This window comes from Periplaneta americana, chromosome 3, assembly GCF_040183065.1.
Source record: "Periplaneta americana isolate PAMFEO1 chromosome 3, P.americana_PAMFEO1_priV1, whole genome shotgun sequence".
Lineage (NCBI taxonomy): Eukaryota > Metazoa > Arthropoda > Insecta > Blattodea > Blattidae > Periplaneta > Periplaneta americana.
In genome coordinates, this window is record NC_091119.1 from 155,533,242 (window position 1) to 155,550,467 (window position 17,226).

The 17,226-nt window shown below is 35.3% G+C and overlaps 1 protein-coding gene across 1 annotated transcript in view; it reads left to right on the plus strand.

Moving 5' to 3' along the window:
- Positions 1 to 6,455, plus strand: part of LOC138696718 (ATP-binding cassette sub-family C member 4-like) — an 81,028-nt gene extending 74,573 nt beyond the window's left edge. The window contains exons 22-26 of the mRNA XM_069822043.1: positions 235 to 480; positions 954 to 1,114; positions 2,493 to 2,622; positions 5,996 to 6,106; positions 6,296 to 6,455. Coding sequence (XP_069678144.1) covers positions 235 to 480; positions 954 to 1,114; positions 2,493 to 2,622; positions 5,996 to 6,106; positions 6,296 to 6,325 — 678 coding nt within the window. The 3' untranslated portion in view covers positions 6,326 to 6,455. The remainder of the gene's footprint in view (positions 1 to 234; positions 481 to 953; positions 1,115 to 2,492; positions 2,623 to 5,995; positions 6,107 to 6,295) is intronic.
- The last annotated feature ends 10,771 nt before the right edge of the window (positions 6,456 to 17,226 follow it).

Below are 17,226 nucleotides of genomic sequence, written 5' to 3' on the forward strand. Positions count from 1 at the left end.
GTAAATTCAATTAATCTGCTTGCCATAGGCTATATGTTACATAATATAATGAAATCATATCAATAAACTCTGGCTTGCAACATTACACCTTACTGCAATGTGTCCTCAGAGCAGATATACTGGTAAATTTTCAGCCTGTACTGTCGATTTTTTAAATTACAATAGCCTTATTGTTGCATTGTTATTTATCTTTCTCAAATTTGATTATGGTAATAAACATTCTTTTGTATTCAGGTTGGTATAGTTGGTAGGACCGGTGCAGGAAAGTCATCTCTAATAACAGCATTGTTCCGCCTTGCATGGGTAGAAGGTTCCTTAAAGATAGATGGAGTAGATACAAAAGATATAGCACTACAAGATCTCCGGAAAAGAATCTCCATCATCCCTCAGGACCCTGTGTTATTCTCTGGAACCATGCGTCGGAATCTCGACCCTTTCGAAGAGTTCTCTGATGATGTCCTGTGGAGAGCTTTGGAAGAGGTACAGTAAAATTCTTACTTACGAGATTATACTGCATGCGTGACATCCAATCGCTCTGAATGCAGGCGACAGACTAACCTGAACATCCCTTGCCTAAATTAATGGACTCGCCTGACCAAGTGCACATTGCCAGCGACTGTCAGGACTAAATAATCGTACTGTACATCTGTATCACGAGGAGAATGTGTTAGCGGCGATGTTGCTGGACTGCTGAAACTTCAAACTTAATTTTATAATTAACTGTGCATTTAATCACAAAACGTAATATAGATTTTCTATTCATTTTAGAGTATCCTATCGTCCTTTTTAATCTGCAAGGTTATTTCACTTCCACTCTATATAAATAAATATAAATATTATTAGAGAAACAATTTATATGGTCGGCTTAGTTTCTTTTTTGCTTTTGGGATTGTTCTTTTCTGCATAATCCATTTGGGTTGTAATTCATAATACATTTCATGTTCTGTTCGTAGGTAGAGCTGAAGGAATCAATAAGCAGCTTGGATGAAAACGTAACAAAGGGTGGCACCAATTTCAGCGTGGGACAAAGACAGTTGGTGTGCCTCGCACGTGCCATTCTGCGCAATAACAAAATCCTCGTCCTAGATGAAGCAACAGCCAATGTTGATCCTCAGTAAGTGGATGTCAGTAAATACTAAAGGACACCTGTATAGGTATAAACCACAGAGATCATTGAAATTATGTACATATTTTACAAATCGGGAAAATTAATTCAGTAAAAAATTATTTGTGTCAAAATGAATCTAATCTCATTTAAACCAGCAAGATGTCGCGAAGTGTTTTTTGAAATTTGAGATTTATCGAAATTATAAGTCACTAACTCCAGATACTCAGTATGTGAATAATTGTTTTCAGTTCGAATGATTGATTATATTTCTAAGCTATGCTGCAGGACGTTACAGTACTAACTGGCGAACCTGGACATTTCGTGAATTGATGACAATGTTGTATTAATGGAGAAGTGGTGAAATTATGACAAGACAAACGGGAGTTTTCCGAAAAAGAAAAGTGTTTCAAACACCGTCATTGTCCACCACAAATTCCATTTTCAGTCGAGGATGATGTCATTGTCTAATAAAGTCAAATTGAATTCATGATACATTTTCCAGAGTCTGTATTCGTACAGGGAGAAATGCTTTCAATAAATGTGTAGATTTCAATTAATTTTTGTAATAGCAGTTAAGTTTAAAAACGTAAAAATGTTCTGGAGATTTCCTTGAAAATCACCGTAAGATTCTCAGTGGTCATTTTATCGGAGTTATAAAATAGTATATTAATCTGGCGCTGATCACTATATGAGCATTTTGCTAAGTATCAAATTCAAATGACAATCACACCAAAATGAAAGGGGTTGCAAGTTCGTCCCTTTTTCTAGCTGACTTAATAGATGTTGGCTATTACCTGTTAGAAGAATTTTCTTCTAACAGTACACGATACTCTGTACAGGAAATATTTATCAGACCAGTAACTCAATTATGGTGGAATAATTTCTGTCGTATCTTTTTAAATCAAATGGACTTTTGATCTTTATTTGGGTTTATTATTCCCCATTAAAAGTTCCTAAACCTTTCCTTGAATGCAGGTATTTCGCCAGACAACTTGCCCTTGTCTAAAATGAAATAAAAACATGTACTTTGCAGTACAAAATCCAAATGAACATAATAGGGCCTGGAAGTAATGAAGCAAATATGAACATTCTTTTCAGAGAAACTGTGTATTGTGATACATCGAAAGAAAGCCCCAACTCTTAAGAAAACATGTCTTGTCACTTAAAATCGGTATTTTAACCTTTTCAATAGATATAACAGGAAAACATCCAATGCAGCACTAGCCTTGCAAAATTCCGGGCACATTACTACTAAAACGACACTGTATACAGTGACATCTCCCAGGTTGAAGTGAGTGTTGAATAATATTGTGCTATGCAAAGTTATGTATTGTGTTAAATCTTCCTTTAATTTAATTTTTAATAATTTCTACTACAATTACAGCACAGATTTTCTCATACAGAAGAAAGTCAGGGAGAAATTTGCAAGCTGCACAATTCTGACCATTGCACACAGATTAAATACTATCATGGACTCTAGTAAAGTGCTCGTAATTGATAATGGAAGAGTAGTGGTAAGTTTTACTTGTTACTTTCATATATTTTGTTTATCTCCAATATATTTCCAACTCAAATACTGGTTAAACATGAAACTTCTAATATGTGCATTGGAATAATTCATTGCTGGTTGACAAAGCCATATATTTCATTATGGGATGGTGATTATGAGACGGTGATAAAAAAAATTAGTGAAACGATAGGTGGAGAAGCGAGAATGTCACAAAAATATGTTCCAACACTATTTAGACACCAAAAATTTCAACCTAGTTCTTTGCTGTGAAAAGTCGTCGACATTCTAGGCAAGGTGCTTCAATTTCTGGAGGGAACATTAAGTTGAAAATAGTGGTTTACAATCTTTAATAAAATTATCTCGAAGATTTGAAGAGCTAGTTCTTACATTCTCTCTTGGAATGACGTTAAACCTTTCTGTTCAAATAGGGTTAAGTAAACAAAAATTGAGACCTGAAGATGTCCGAATGGGCAAGAGTACTTGTCTTTTCAGTAAAATTGATTTTATTAATGTAAAGATTGATAATCCAATTAAATAGTAACGGTTGTTGACGGAATATTAAATAATTTCACTGTATATTATATTTCAACCTGTCGGTTCATTATGTCTATTAAATCATATAAATAACAATAAATATTACTTTGCGTAAATTCGCAAGATAGATGCCAGGCATCCTTATGCACCTAAAACATTAAGTCGCAGGAAAGGAAGAGCTAAGGAGAAAGGATCCGAACATAAGGAAGGCGAAAGACTGAACAAATGTGTTGGCCTGGATAGCGCAGTCGGTATAGCACTGGCCTTCTGTGCTCGAGGTTGCGGGTTCGATCCCGGCCCACAGGGTGCGAATTAACGGGGAAAGGATGGGGGGGGGGAATTTCTCCCCTTGTTGGAAAATTATCTTCCTCTCATAAGTTCATATTAACATCCCTCACAGGGATAACTTCTATCTCCCTCACAAAATATAATTGCTTAAAACGAGTATACTTTATAAAGTATATGAACTAAGCAAAGAAATTAATATTGGTGTATTATCATCACCGGCAAGCTGACAATAATCAATAACTTACTTAGGAATCACACATCTTATCTTAAGCCTGCTCATGGATGTAATAATTATTATGATCAAGATGCAAGACAAGCAACTCAGTGCGACCAAGCGTTGAGCCATTGAGCCATAATAATAATAATAATAATAATAAATAATAATAATAATATTAATAATATTTTATATATGATATATTCTATCTAGGGTTCTATCCCCCCTCATCAGAAATCTTAATTCTCACACTGCCAGTCCAGGTCAATGGCATATAAGTGTGCTTAAATACGACAGGCTTATGTCAGTAGATTTACTGGCATGTAAAAGAACTCCTGTGGGACAAAATTCCGGCACATTGGTGACGCAGATATAACCTCGGCAGTTGCGAGCGTCGTTAAATAGCCTAAATCATAATTTTTTTCTTTGAACAAACACCAAGCGAACTTCGATTCTACATAGGCTTATTACCGATTCTACAGAGACTCGACAAACATGAACCGAACATAAGGCTTATTACCGATTCTACAGAGATTCGACAAACATGAACCGAACATAAGGCTTATTACCGATTCTACAGAGATTCGACAAACATGAACCGAACATAAGGCTTATTACCGTTTCTACAGAGATTCGACAAACATGAACCGAGCATAAGGTTTATTACCGATTCTACAGACTCGACAAACGTGAACCGAACATAAGGCTTATTACCGATTCTACAGAGACTCGACAAACATGAACCGAACATAAGGCTTATTACCGATTCTACAGACTCGACAAACGTGAACCGAACATAAGGCTTATTACCGATTCTACAGAGACTCGACAAACATGAACCGAACATAAGGCTTATTACCGATTCTACAGACTCGACAAACATGAACCGAACATAAGGCTTATTACCGATTCTACAGAGACTCGACAAACATGAACCGAACATAAGGCTTATTACCGATTCTACAGACTCGACAAACATGAACCGAACATAAGGCTTATTACCGATTCTAGAGAGACTCAACAAACATGAACCGAACATAAGGCTTATTACCGATTCTACAGAGACTCGACAAACATGAACCGAACATAAGGCTTTTAACGAATTCGGTTATTTTAGTTTACATGTTTCGCCCCTACGTATTGTTGGATGCCTATGAAGCAGGGAGAAGTTTGTAGTAGCTTGATGTTCCCTCTCATGTTCGAACGTTGCATAACACTATTACATACAGTTCGTACATTTTATCTTCCCGACTCTCATATATGTAGCTGCTTTGTGCATTGCCACGTACGCTCTACATCCACGACCAGGGAAGATAAAATTGTACAATATATTATGCTTTAATTATATCTTTTCACTGCATACAAGAAATAATAGGTTCGACTTGAATTAAAATAAATTAATGTTTTGCAGAGGTCTAGAATTCACATCTATACCATGCTGTAAAGGAACCGCTTACTCTCATTCAATCCTTGCCCCGTACGTCATTTTTAATGTAAACGCTGACAGTCAATCCGTCTATCAGTTTGTTTCTGAAGTTAAATTTTAAGTAAGCTTGTGAGCCTCGTGCCATTGAGCATTGTGTGATATTGTGTGATCATTGATCACACGAAATAATTTTAAAATATTCTAGTTTATTACAATTTGAAAAGTTGGTCCAAAATTATCGTTTTTAGGGCGGATTTTAATACCATAATGGCATATCCTTTGTTGGATGAAATCATCATATAAAATTATAATAAGATTATTGTACGACCTGGCAACCGAACCTTGTGCATCACATACGTCAGTTTGGCCAACTCATAAATGTAATAAATTGCATATTGAGGGAACTCTCGCGGCAGAATAAACCACGTTTCATAGCACAATTTGAAATTCTATTTATTTCGAGATTATAATAACGGGACATTGACATCCCTGATAGGAATACGAAACTGTCCCATAAAACCAGAGATGTCTGGAAACTCTGTACACAGTTTTATTCATTTCATCTTAATTATTAACAAATCCATCTACTATGCAACGAAAAAACTAAAAAGCTTTGTCAGCAAGAATGACTTACAGTATCTGTGCTAAGAGTTTTGTCATATTTTCCAGTAACGCACATTTTCATGTATGTTGGCCACTAAAACAGATTCAGATGATGGAATTTTATTAATGTTTCATCAAATTTGAAAATACTTCATGTTTATTATACGTATATTTACCACATTTTGTTAAACATGTTATGTTGCTTGGATGAGAAATTGCATTCTTTCTTCAAACACGCTTAAGGCAATAATACAATATTATTAATATGCCATGAAGAGTGCCACAGGATTTCTAAAGGTTTTATTTCTACAGGAATACGACCATCCATACCTATTACTTCTCAACAAAGGTGGCCATTTCTGGAAATTAGTTCAAAGAACAGGACGTGCAACGGCAGAAAAACTGTGTTTCATCGCTGAGAATGTAAGAATTCCATTATAATCGTTCAGACAGCATTCATTTTTAATTCAGAGTCTTTCATTACTAACAGTAAGAATATAAATACTTCTCTTTTCGTTTCCTGAAGAAATTATTTTAAATATTTAGACTACTGCTAAAGACTGTACTGATTCCTTTCTCCATTAATGTCTGTTTTATTTCTATTTGTTTCAGAATTATGATTTCACAGCCTCCAGAGTATGAACGCAGTTACGTAAGAGTACGAGTTTCATGATTTGTACATCTGCATGCTACAGAGAATGCCATAAATCGCAATTCTGTCACCTTTATGTCTTATTCTATTAAACGAAAAATAAAGCACTTACTGTACTTACTTATGGCTTTTAAGGAACCTGGAGGTTCAATGCCGCCTTCACATAAGCTCGCCATCGGCCCCCATTCTATATTATCCTCCCATCAACGCCTTGGCCTCCCCAAAGGTCTTTCCCATCAGGTCTTCCAACTAACACTCTATATGCAATCCTAGATTCACCCATACGTGCTACTTGCCCTGCCCAACTCAAACGCCTGGATTTAATGTTCCTAATTATGTCAGGTGGAGAATACAATGCATGCAGTTCTGCGTTGTGTAACTTTCTCCATTTTTCTGTAACTTCAGCCCTCTTAGCCTCAAATATTTTCCTAAGCACCTTATTCTCAACCTCTGTTCCTCTCTCAAAGTGAGAGTCCAAGTTTCACAACCATACAGAACAACCGCTAATATAACTGTTTTATAAATTCTAACTTTCAGCTTTTTCGAGGGCAGACTAGATGACAAAAATTCTCAACTGAATAATAACAGGCATTTCTCATATTTATTCTGTGTTTAATTTCCTCTCGAGTGCCATTTATATTTATTACTGTTGCTCCAAGATATTTTAATTTTTCTATCTTTTCAAAGGATAAATTTTCAATTTTGATATTTCCATTTCCATTTCCATTTCATAATCCACAGTTAATTCCCGATTTACCACGAAAATCTTCTGTAGCTGCATTTAGATTGTCAACAGGCCATGACTGTTTAGCCAAACACCTGCATAGAATTGGAATATATCAATCCCCTAACTGGCCATTGTGCAACTCAAACCAAGAAATGGATTCGGAACACCTCAAAATCTGTGCTTCAGTGGCTGACCATGATAATATCTTTGAAAAATATTGGAGTGCAAGAGGTCAAATGACTTTGTTAAACGCCTGGTATTAGAAAACAACAACAACAACAACAACAACAACATATTTTGTTTTTCGAGGTTTACTTCAAAACTTCTCCTTGCTTGCTTCAAGTAAAATTCCTATAGTTTTCCTAATCGTTTGTGGATTTTCTCCTAACATATTCACGTCACCTGCATAAACGTGCAGCTGATGTAACCCGTTCAATTCCAAACTCTTCTCGCTTTCCTGGACTTTCCAATAAAGTATTGTTGCATAAAAACACATACCTCGTTTTAATATATTTGTTACCTAAATTAGTAATGATTAGCATGTCTAACCATGGAACGAGTGGGCTCGAGTTCAAATCTTGGTTGGGACAAGTTACCAGGTTGAGGATTACCATTAATGATATACTCGTACTAGTGTTGAAAGTGTGTAACTCAAAGATGAACAACAATCCCGCTGTGGGATACGCTACAGAGTAGAGTTTTAGAGTAAATGGAGAACATGAAGACATTGGATCAGCTGTTCCAACACCAATATTGACCAAAATAAACTCATTTCCTCAGTGCCAAGAACATGCAAAGTAATCCTGAATGCGAGATGTGGTAATACAACGTACAAGTATGAGTGATTTATTGTTAACAGTGACAATAAACTCTGTAAGAAAATGCAATACTTCTGGTACGAGGGCTAGTCATAAAGTAACTTCCGTTTATTTTTTACAAACCTGTGAATGACGTTACAGAATTTGGTTACAATACGTTTGAAAGTATACACTCTAGTTTATTTTTCCATATAGTTTCCAATCACATTGAGACAATTGTCGTAGTGTTTGACGAACTTCGAAATTCCGCAGTCGTAGAATTCGGCCGCCTACGACTGAAGCCAACCTACGACGCTGATTTTCAACTCTTCGTCATCGTCAAAGCGCTTCGAGCCAAGCCACGTCTTCATGATGAACCTGCGGTTTACTCTAACCCTTTCGTCAACCAAACGAATCAGATCTGCATTCACGATACTCGGTCGACAACTTCTCTCTTCATCATGGACATTGGTTCGCCCATTTTTGAACATACAGCATCATTGTCTTACACCACCTTCACTCATTACGTCTGGCCCATATACTTCACAAAGTTGGCGATGAATTTCACTAGCTTTACAGTTTTTGGCCACAAGAAATCTTATTACAGAACATACCTCACACCTGGCGGGACTTGCGATTGCAGCACACATTTTGACAGCTTGTGGCTCAGAGAGGAACAAAGACACGACCTTGACTCTACCGCTGCTCGATGCGTATTCTTCAAGGTACACTCCATCGCAAGAGCGGCGCCACTGTCTCTGTTGTTACGCACGCTATATGAAAACGGAAGTTACTTTATGAATAGCCCTCGTAATATAAACCTTGAAGTGTAACAAGTAACGAATTGAATATAGGATGGAATTGAAATAACCTTGCAGATTGAAAGGGACGATAGGGTACACGTAAATGAATAGAAAATCTATATTACGTTATGTGATTAAATGCACGGTTAATTAGAAAATTAAGTTGGAAGTTTGAGCATTCTGGCAGCGTCGTCGCTCATACACTTTACTCATGATACAGATGTAAGAGGTTAACGAACTCGGTAAGTCTCCGTACGTAAGCTGCTGCTCTGCCAAGACGTTGCCATTCGCTCGCTTCGTGAAATGGCATGAATTTAGAGTTTTTTAAAATTAAATGTACACGTAAACCTTTCACGCTATTGAAACACGCCAGAGGATAAATTATTCTTCAATAGATTTTCTATCGATATGGACAAAAATCACGATCCTACTCACAATAGTTGCCGTAAAGAGGGCTGACTTTGAACAGTAATTTAGCACCTTTCTAAATTAAATGCTGTACCCAATTGCGATAAAACTGTTTAAGTTGTCAATAAACTAGTTCAGTTCTTTCGCAATAGGGTACAACATTTAATTTAGAAAGGAACTAAATTACTGTTCAAAGTCACCCCACTTTACGGTACCGAATAAGAGATTGTTAAACATTTAGGAAAAACATTTTTTTTTTCTGAAAAAAAAAACTATGAAGTTTCCACCAATATGACACGGTATTATAGATTTTTGTTACATACAACATGAGCTATTTGCTCTGGAAATCTGCAGGACTTTTTAACTTTCACCCTGTCTATACCTACTCCCAAGTATTGTTATATCAGTATGATTTAGTATTGCTACTCTGCTATTTTCAGTCCTTATACTGCTTGTTTTAAAGGACTGAAATTTTTCAAATTTACACAAATTCTAGGAATAATAAACAATACATTAAAAGCTAAATTAGTACAAAAATCTACAAGAATAAAAATATATAATACACTAGCATTACCCTCCCTTTTATACGGAAGCAAGATTTGGACATTAAAGAAAAAAGACATGAAGAGAATCTAAGCAACGGAAATGAAATTTTTCAGGAGGACAGCAGGATATACTCTGTTAGACCGAAAAAAGGAATGAAGAAATTTTAGAACAATTAGAAGTAGAGTCAGTAGAAGAAAAAATCAGCAGATACAAATTCAATTGGCTAGATCATGTAAGAAGAATGGAAAATTCAAGAATCCCAAAAATTATGATGCAGTATAAACCTAGAGGACATCGTCGACCAGGAAGACCTTTTAGAAGACTGCTAGATGGGGCCGAAACAGGTCTACAGAGGCCTAATTCGTGAAGGATGATGATGATGATGATGATGACTGTGCTAATTTACTGACGAAATACTTTGTATTTGCACAAACATTACTTATATTGCATGAATCTTGTTCTTTAATTGAGACGTAAATAAAAATCAAGCTGTACCTTTGACAATTTTGATGTGTGTACGGTATAATGATGATAATGCTCCTAACATTACCAGGGTTTACAGGCACGGGTAAAAAAAATTTGCCTTTGCATATTATGTTCATTATTCAACACATTCTTTGAATTTGATGGGATAGCATGCAACAGAATTATGTTTTGGCTTTTTTTTTCATTTGTTAACTCATGCATTGTTTAAAGCATTATTATTTGTGTGTTCTGGTATGGTAATTCATGTTATAAGGCAGCGTTTCTCAAACTAAGACCCGCGGACCATCTGTGGTCATTTAAAAAAGACAGAAGAAAAAATAAAAAAATTCAAACGAATTGCGTATCACACTATAGCTGAACATCTTAGAGTTTGGAAATGACACATACATGGAATTATTAAAAAAACGAAAATGAATTATATTAATATTAATTTAATTAGTTAATACTAATATAAAATTAATTGAATTAAATTAATTTTAAATAAATAATTCTATTTTAAAATATAAGCATACTGGTATTAATGTATGCTAAAAAAATGATAAATTTGCTTTCGAAGGGAACAAGAGTAAGATGGTCCGCGAAACTGTTCTGATTTAAAAAAGTGGTCCCCACTTCAAAAAAGTTTGAGGTACGCTGTTGTAAGAGATTCTCAAGATAATCGTTTTATAGGTAATTTGTCCTTTCAAATACCATTAACTTCGATATGTTTAAGACTGATTTTATGTATAGTACTGTAGAAGCTCGATTATTCTTGTCTTTATTAACCGATAATCAGATTATCCGATGTCTGAATCACGTGTTCCACTACAAACTGCACTTTAATCAACGTAAACCCTCGTGAGGTTCTTGGAGCAAAAACATGACACTTCATTTCCGGACATTATTTGACTTCGGAGAATTAGAATGGATAGCCTATATATATAGAGACTATATATACATACATACATACATACATGCATACATACATACATACATACATACATACATACATGCATACATACATACATACATACATACATACATACATACATACATACATGCATACATACATACATACATACATACATACAGAGCGTTCGCCTACGGGTGGGGCCAGGAAAGCGGCCGGCCTGCCTGCGGCGTCGCTTGCGGGAATCGTCTATCCATAAGCTTCCGCTTTCTATACTATACTCTGTTGGGTTTTAATTTTAAAAGTTTAGCAGCAGTAAAGACTGATGTTTTTGAAACACTAACTTCCTGTCAAACACTTCTTAGAGATTTATTAGGAGAGCGTGTAAATGATGCACTGGTTTCATCAATTTTTTCTTCCGTCAATACTCTTTGTTTTCGCTTAGGAATTGTAGCATTTATCGACCCTGTTGTCCTTAATTTGTTAACAGGACGTCTACCCTGAATTGGAGCACCCGAATATTTCGCTTCAAATTGCCTACGCACCTCTCTACATGACTCTGTTTTCACATATGCATTATAGGCCTACATAAAAAAAACTCTCCGTTCAAGCGTGAATTTTGCGTTTTGCATTGTTAACAAATTTTACACACACGCTGAATATTTAAGCAACTGTGTCAAGAAACTGCACTGTACGTGTTAAATACTGCAACATCTGACTCACAACTGATAACTTGTCGACCTTGATGTCCTTGATTGTCGAGCGTGTCTCAACAACTGCGCGCACAAAGCGGCGTATCAGTACATGCCGCTTTCCTGGCCCCACTCGTAGGCGAACGCTCTGTGTATATATATATATATATATATATATATATATATATATATATATATATATATATATATATATACATACATAATGCACTGCCTAAGGGCAAGTCTTTCATTGCAAACCCAGCATTATCCAGTCTTTCCTGTTTTCTGCCTTTCTCTTAGTCTTCGAATATGATCCATATATCTTAATGTCGTCTATCATTTAATATCTTTTTCTGTCCCTCACCATTCCTTCCAGTGCAATCTTCAGTAGGCAGTTTCTTCTCGGCCAGTGACCCAACCAGGTTCTTTTTCCCTTCCTGATCAGTTTTAGCATTTTTCTTTCTTCATTCAGTCTTTCCAACACAGATTCATCTCTTATTCTGTCTGTTCATTTCACATGCTCCATTCCTCTCCATAACCACATTCCAAATGCTTCTAGTCGCTTCTCTTCACTTTGTCTTACCTAATGTCCATGTTTCTGATACGATGAAAAAAATTTCTAGAAGTACAGTTTATAAACTAATAACAGACTTCTTTAAAACAATATAAAAATAAGGTAAGAATAAACAGAATGGATTATTAATCTTTTTTCATTAACCGTCACCCTCTCCCCGTCCTTACGATGGATAATCGAGGTTCTGCTGTATCTAAACGTGCTGGAGCAATTCTTTCTGTCGATTCTGAATGAATGTGCCTCCGCATTTTCACTATTGTTACGTAGACCTAAATGGATTGGCAGATTGGGCCGTCTTCCTTTGACATGACACTGCTCATGTTTTTCTGTATTAATGTTGTTGTTTATGTCCCACTGAGGTTTGAACTGCTGCAGTTGCAATTACACCTGCTGTCCTTGACAATGTTTGAACTGAAATAGAATGCAGGAATATAGATATTACATCTGCTGTGCTACACACAGTGCAAACATTCAACTTTTGTAAAGTGAGTGAGTTTGTGATAAAACGTGAACATACACAGTATGTAATGGATGTAAATGATATTTTGTTATTGAAGTGTTGTATTAGTGAAGAATTATGTTGTGTCAGTGAAGTGTGTTGTGTCAGTGAAATGTGTTCCTGTCAGAGAAGCTTTATAGTTTATAGTGGCAGTGCAAAGTATTTGAACAGTGAAATGTTTTTGAAGTGTTAGTGAAATCAGGAAAGAATCAGTGAAATGTGTCGTAGTTCCAGTGCAGTGAGTGAGTTGACAGCGAAATGAGTGTAATGTGGAAAGGTACTTGTGCAGATACAGTATGAATATATCATACTCGTGGGTTTTAGTTCGAACTTAGATTTAAGATACAAATTAGATTTATTTTAAATGTTATTTTAAGTGATCGTGCTTCATTTAATTTAGGATATTCCCTATTATTATTATTATTATTATTATTATTATTATTATTATTATTATTATTATTATAAATTATTGTTAGTATTAATTATTTGTATTAATTATTGGTATTATTATTAACTGTATTTTAATTAATAAATTTATTATTGTCATTATTGAGTGTAATTAGTTACCACTGCCACCGGGTATATACCCATTGCAGTGTGAATAAATATATACATACGACGTACCAAAACAGCTTTGCCCCATGAAAATCTCCATAACCACCCTTATGCCATCGGAAAGAGAAATTTAAATAACTTAATAACGAATAAATTATATATAATGAAATGTAGGCCTTCAGCATACATAAACAATATTTTATCCCTCCTACTGTCAAATCCCCTACGAAACAAATATCACAAATTATAGCAAAAAATCAAATCACTCCACTCTACTTCATCCACACATCTACTGGTATTTATGCCAGAAATAGTTTAATATAGGCCTATGTGTATATTATATTTACTGCTATTTATGTACAATGACTGAAGAGGGTTTCCTGCGTGTGTAAGAACATATAACAGCCGCTGGCTCAAAGCCAGTAATGTCAAAGTCCTAAACCATGACAATCATATTGTGCTGGGAAACCTGCTCAAGGACATGACTCAAAGTCCATGACATCTGCTTATAATGGGCATTGTTTTGGCTAATATGGCATAAAGATACTTGTCTAAGAACGTTAGATTCTTTCTGTCCCAAACTGACATATTTCTCCGTATGTTGCAAAAATGCTTGTAATAATTGTACAGAGAAAAGAACATTTGAGTTACAAGTAATGACGAAATAATCAGGATAAAGGAGTAGAAGTTATAAGAGAGATGTATAATACGGTACGAGTGATAGTAGGATTGAACGAACTTGAGCAAGGAAAGAATCAATAAATTTTTGTCGACAGATATTGTTAAAAGCTTTCAGATGAAGATTTCATTGTGGATGTCACAGATCTCACAGAACAATTTTTATAATTTCAACGCCTTCAGTCACTGAACTTCTGCTCAATAGTATAAAATACCGCAATGTTTTAAAAATCTCTGGGCAGAGTTCCATAGACGATTTAAAGAGATTGACCTGCTCCAGCCCGAATTGGATTTGTTTTGTGATCCTTACTCATCAAACCCAGAAAATATCAGTGGCGTAGTGTTAATGTAAGCTAAAAAGCTTAGCTTCCCCAGTTAATAATAATTTCATAATAAACCTGCAGTTTATGGAGAAAATTATTTATTAATTTTAATAGAATTTATATTTACGCGTTAAATATTGTGATGCGGCAGCTCAGGATGATTTGTGATGCAGCAGTAAACAAGAAGCCTGCACACACCAGCTTCCAAGCAGACTGGTTTCTTCTGTGTAATCCACCCCGCAGACTTTCCATCCCTTTCTAACTAAACTACCCTAGTCGCAAGGCCCGCAAGAAGCTAGCTTTAACATTTAAAATAAGTCGTTTCCGAGTTATCCCTTTTCGTCAGTTGTGTTCAGTTGAAGTGTTAGTGTGCATTGTGGCTGATATAATAAATAATGAGCGAAATAACAGTTCCTGACACTAATTTACTTGAATTTTTTTAGGACAATTGTATTATCAAGACTGACTTACGAACAAAAGTGTGATCTAAAAAACAAATGACCGACTCCCTTGCTGTCAATGAAGGACACAACTAAAAGACAGACGCATACTTACGTAATGATAGTAATATTGTGATTTCTCTAAGTATGACAGGGAGTGAGCTAATGTTATACGTATGCGTGTCTATTTGTTAAGAGATATGTGTAAACCGTGAAATCATATTTTACTACGTATCATTTGAGGTCATGCCTTATTGGTGTTACTTACGATGTTCCAACCAATCTTCGACTGCTGACTTGAAATTGACTACTATTTATTTTAAGACTGTATTTTTGTAATACGTTTTCTCATATTGCATGAAAGACAACTTGAGTTAGCTTCCCCTGCTCAAAATTTCATGCTACGCCACTGGAAAATATACCAACACAGTTACAATTGAATACCTGAATTGACAAACATTCCAAGTTCAAAATTTACCGAATTCGACTTTTTACCTAACAAGTTGTGTTTTACGTAGGTTATCACTCTGTAAAAAAGAATATCCCAAGACCGACTGTAAGCCTGTGTTTTTGGATCATACAAATATTTATTTCAATACTCATAGTGCAAGTCTATATAGTTGGTTTGCGGTCCTGAAAAATGTACTTCAAGGATTTGGAATGTTAGCCGATTCAGGTCTTCCATTAGAAATTATTTTGCTGCAGGAAACAACATTTCACCCGACTTAAGAAGGCTGATGTCGGAAAAAATCAGAAAAAGCACTTCTGAATTACGCGAGAAGTCAGGAATTTAAATTTCTTTCTAGAAGTGTGATAATGCTCATATAAGTAGTACATGATTATGTAACAGTTAATAACAATAAATAGGCTAATTATAAGCCTCATTATGTAAAACTGCTTAAGTTAAAGAGAAGCTATGTTTATTATGTTATATCCTACTATTTTATAATTAATTGCATTTATTAGAGAAGTACATGCTGCAAAACATGCTTTTATTTCTTCTTTTCTTGTATGAGAGTAACACATTATCCATTATTGAAGAGCAGTTTAATTCATCTTGCAATGGTAGGCCAATAGAGTTCATTTTGCTCACCCCTTCTTTTTCACCGCTACTGCTTGCAGAAAAGATTCATTGGAACCCGCGAGCGCTTGGGAGCACGTAGAATCTTTCACGTGCTCTGACCTTGACATCCCTGCGTGTAACTGATCACGAAACATGCAGATGACATTACAGAATTTTAATCAAATAACAACCACTAGAAATTCTTCAGACAAAAATAACTTCATTGATTATTTATTCGAAATCTTAAATTATAACTTCTTAGTCTCTTATAGGCCTATATAGCCCAGTTGTTTTTGCTGTAACATTATTTTGTTATCTTGTCACAAAGTTGTGCGTAAATATAAAACACTTATCTAAAATCATGACGTACGTACTTATATAATTATGTAATTAATGTTTTCTACAAATTAATCTCTCTTTTAAAGAGAGGCGATATTTCGCTTTTTAAGCAGCCAGGCACTACATATGATAAGGTGTACATATGAGTTTTGTTAAATATTCTAACGATGAAGAAAGAGGTTTTGATTGCCCAAGTATGGAGGGATAATAAATCTACGATGTCGCTAATTATTCAACATAAAAAGGATAAGAAAGATTACGTTTAATTAATCAAATGTTAAAAGAAAGCTTCTCTAATACACTTTTGTAAGATTATAAAATAAAAGTACAGGGACAACATTTTATTTTTACTTCAATTTTTACTGTACCTGAGTCTTTGAATGTACTTCACTCCCACCCCTTCTACTAATGAAGTTCCAACTGTCCTCTACACACAGATCCAAGACCGCACTTAGTTAGTGAGCATAGTACGTTCCAGAAATATGTTCGCGTTTTCCAGTGATGAAAGAGCTTTCAATATTGAATCATATTTTCGCACAGGTGCTGTCCGTTTGCCTACGTCGCATCCCTATTTCCTCCACCTGCTTCTGTTCTCTCCTCTGTAAAAGCAGGGCTGTCTTAGCTCTTTTCTGAAAACATTAATTTCTGTTAGGAATTGGACGTTTACGTAATATTATACAACTGTTTCAAATAACTTAAAAGGGCCTCGTTAAGTAATTCACTATCACGTGATTTTCCCCCTTTCTACGATCCTGCGACATAACCACTTGGACGGACAGTAGATAGCATGTTTGAGTAATTTTATCTGTGCAGTCGGGCAGAAGTGAAGATTGAATTTACAGTACGTAAGGTACTCTTTTATAGAGTAGGTATAGAATTATTTCAACATGAGTTACTAGTACGAAGGACGAAACTGGCAATTAGAATTAGATGCAATAGTGTATAGTGCGATAATATGCACAAAAGAACTGAAGCCTGTATCGAAATGAACGGCCACCATTTTCAAAAATGTTTTTAAATATCCATATTATGATTATTTTTCAATTTAACTTCATTCTCTATAGTGTACGGT